The sequence below is a fragment of the Phalaenopsis equestris genome, unplaced genomic scaffold (assembly GCF_001263595.1).
Source record: "Phalaenopsis equestris unplaced genomic scaffold, ASM126359v1 Scaffold000038, whole genome shotgun sequence".
Taxonomy (NCBI): Eukaryota; Viridiplantae; Streptophyta; class Magnoliopsida; order Asparagales; family Orchidaceae; genus Phalaenopsis; species Phalaenopsis equestris.
In genome coordinates this window covers 275,023-278,624 of record NW_018164480.1, presented here as the reverse complement: position 1 = coordinate 278,624, position 3,602 = coordinate 275,023, and the positions used below count along the sequence as shown (strand labels likewise).

Below are 3,602 nucleotides of genomic sequence, written 5' to 3'. Positions count from 1 at the left end.
GTCGTCTTTGCTTTCCTCCGTTTCCGCTTGTCCTCCTCGCAGCCCTTGTAGTAACCGTCTCCCCAGCCGAGAATGGAAGCACCGAAGCCAACATCGACGGAGGATTGCCAGAAGATGGCGTATGTCCAGCTTTCCCTTGCTCCTTCGATTAGCATCTGGAGGCGGTGTTGTAAGGTTTCCTGGTTGAAGTACTCCGGTACGCCGCCTGGAGCAGAGGATAAAGTGGGGATATGTGTCTCCGATGCCGGCGCCGGCGTCCAGGGAAAGATCTGGACGTCTGAAGCCATGAAGGCTTCCATCATTGAGGCGTTATCGTCGGTCCAAAGGTTCATCGCGGCAGCATGAAAGAGATAATTCGAGAGTCGGCGGCCCTGAGCTGGGGTGAGCAAAAGAGGTGCAGAAAATGGTGGAAGAAAAGCCGCTGAATGTGAAGAGTACGAAAGGGCTGGGAGGATGCGGCAGGGAAAGTTGTGGCCTTTAGGAGTTTAATGGGCAAAAGTGATCGTGGTTTTGGAGTAATTTTCTTTTTTTTAGGGGCATTGTCATCCGTGCTCGAAGTTTATGATGCCTCACAAGACATTTAAATTTAAATTTTTATATTCATAGTGCTTGAACACATTAATATCATATAAAAATATCATCATTTTAATTTTTTAAAAATAAAATATTTTTATTTTCATACATAAATAAGATGCGTGCTAAATTTGTAATTTAAATGTTATATATAATGTTATGGAAATTGGATAGGACCAGACCAGCCAATTCAATATGTCACACCGTGAAGTGTCTATTTATCGATCTAGTTATCTAATTAAATGGTCTAGGAGAGAAATCATGATAAAATCGGCTGAAAAAGAGGTCAAATCATTGGACCATGGAACCAACCACAGTTTCGTAAAATTGCTTGGTTATGTTTTTGCTCAATCATAACTGTTAGACTTTGAATCAAACAATTTTTTTTTTAATTTTTTGGCTAATTAGTTTTAGATTTCGGTCTAGGGGGGTTGATTTTGAGATGGACTGAGGGGAAGGCGTGAAGCACGGTGAGGAGAGATGTGGGCTAGCTTGGAGAGCAACGACAGAATCACAATGTAAAGTGATGGAGGTCCTCCAAAAACTCCCATATTTCTCCATCTTCTTGTCTCTTTGTGCCAGAAACCAGTAAGGAGGGTAACCCTTGTCTTTCTACCCTTCCTCTCACTGCATTGGAGCACATTAGCTTCTCCAAATCAAATAAATTAGCGTTCCAATAGGATTTATTAAATCATAGATTCCATGCAGAAATGAGGAAAATGAGATTTAAGAACCTGTAGGACTTTATTATTTTTTTCTTTTGGCTTTCTCATTTTTATTTGGATGCAATTTTCTTTCTAAGGTTTATAATTGATGTGTGCTAGGTAATTCACAGTTGTAGAGTATTAGTTTACCGTTTTAGTGTGGTACAAATATTCAACACATACTCAGAAGCGAGAAAATCAACTAGTAATAACATCCGAAATTTTTACGTGGAAAACCCGTAAAGGGAAAAACCACAGGTTTGACCTAGCTGAAGAGTTTCATTATAAATGATGATTATAAGTAGAAGTTTCTACGTGGAAAACCCGTAAAGGAAATGATGATTACAAGTACAACCCCTTGTCCTACATGCGGAAAGAAATAGAAAGACACCCAAGTTACAACGTTGACATAAGAATAAAATTTTTGCAAGGAACGGACAATAAATGATAATGATCAATGGCCCCTTGTCCTACATGCGAGAAAGAAATAGAAAGACACCAAAGTTACAACGTTGACATAAGAATAAAATTTTCGCAAGGAACGGACAATAAATGATAATGATCAATGGCGGCCGGGAGGTGATGATCGACAATAGTCAATAGTGGTTGATGGTTGTCGTCGGCGACAAACAATGCTCGGTGGCGACGGACAGTGCTCGACAACAATCGACGGTGGTCAATGGTGATCGACAATGGTCGACGGTGGAAGAAGTGCTCGACGGCGGTTGCAGTTGTTGATGACGGCTAGCAGTGGTCGATGACGGTACAAGTGTTGGTGGACTTCAGCTCCTTAAAGTTTGAAGCTCTTCCTCAAGCCTCAAGCTCTCCTTAGACTTTAGCACCCTTCCCCCCTCATGAAAGGGGTATGACTTTATTTATAGAGTTCTAGATGCAATTAATGTAAGAATATCACTTTGATCAGACGACTCAAAGGACTTCTCTCAATTAGACGGTATTTCATGGACATTTGAGCGTTTTAATGATGTGGGAATTGAGTGATCTTGGGCTCATTGATTCTTCTTGTCAAGACGCTCGATTTGACTTAGACTCCTCCGTATTGACATTCCATTAACCTTTCAAATGTGTCCAGAAATCTTTCTAAAGTAGTTCAATGACTTGATCTGGGCTTGATTTAGTTCGGATTTGATCATTTTTGGTAACATTGGTTCTTCCCAACTATGTCAGTTTGACTGTAAGTTTACTGAAATCGGAACTCCAGATGACTTTTTATCGATGTTTGAATATTTATTGCTCAAAAAATTACATCGAGATTCGTGCGATCCCTCATGATTCTTGTTGGATGATAGAAATCTGTTGATGGCGTACAAATTATGGGGAGTCATATTCTTACAAAAAAATACCTATTAGAATGTATTAGTCATTTTCTAAAAAAATGTAGGGGAAAGGGTTGACACCCAATAGTGACAAGCTTCGTGAGGGCGCATAATGATCATAAATGGCCTATGGGATGTTTCAGTACCTGACATTGGCAAGTTCTGCGAGGGATATAAAAAGGATTGTCTTGAGCCCTAGCTATAACATTCATGCACAACAACGACATGCTCTGAGAGGGGTGTGAAAACGATCATCACCCTACAACAACAGGCTCTGAGAGGGGTGTGAAAACAATCATCGCCCGCGATGAGCGTGCGACAATCACCCATAAGAAATAAATCAAACCATTTCTAGCACACATATACATATATACACCTATACCTTCCAACATATCATGACCGAACAAAAATTGCTCATGAATTTGAAAAAAATCGTTAGAATAAAGAAAAAAAAAATTAAAGTGTCAAAGCCCTCGGCTCGAAAAACTCCTTGCTTTATCAAGTTTGTTTACAAAGCCCAAATCACAATTTTTTTTTACGAACACGTGTAATCACCAAATTGAAGGAAAACAAAAAGAGAACACCACATCGCTATACGTTCTCATATTCTTCGACACCCTCTTCACATTCTCTTGTCCCCCACCGTGGGGTGAATTCTCCTCCATTCTCTGGGCGGCAGTGCCCAATTCCATTGTACCATGCCCCATGGCTCCCTGTTCCACAACAAACTATTTGACGGTGTCTGATCCCTCGCAATGATTTGATTAACAACAGCCGCGTGTCCTCAGTCGGTATCTGACGAGATAGAATCGAAATTAGAACTCTGATAATCGCAACAAAAACCAAAAGGCATGATTCAAGATACATACCCAAAATTCTTTTCTAGTTAGATGTAGTGTAAGAAACATGATCCTCTCCAGTCTCCTTTAGCCCTACATCAGAGGAAAAACCCACCTTCACCAAGTTTGCGGCTTCTTCCCCACCCTCTTCT

General features: G+C 40.6%; 1 protein-coding gene across 1 annotated transcript in view; it reads right to left on the bottom strand.

Moving 5' to 3' along the window:
• Window positions 1–577, bottom strand: part of LOC110019012 (transcription factor MYC2-like) — a 2,338-nt gene extending 1,761 nt beyond the window's left edge. The window contains exon 1 of the mRNA XM_020716527.1: window positions 12–577. Coding sequence (XP_020572186.1) covers window positions 12–332 — 321 coding nt within the window. The 5' untranslated portion in view covers window positions 333–577. The remainder of the gene's footprint in view (window positions 1–11) is intronic.
• Window positions 578–3,602: the final 3,025 nt, after the last annotated feature.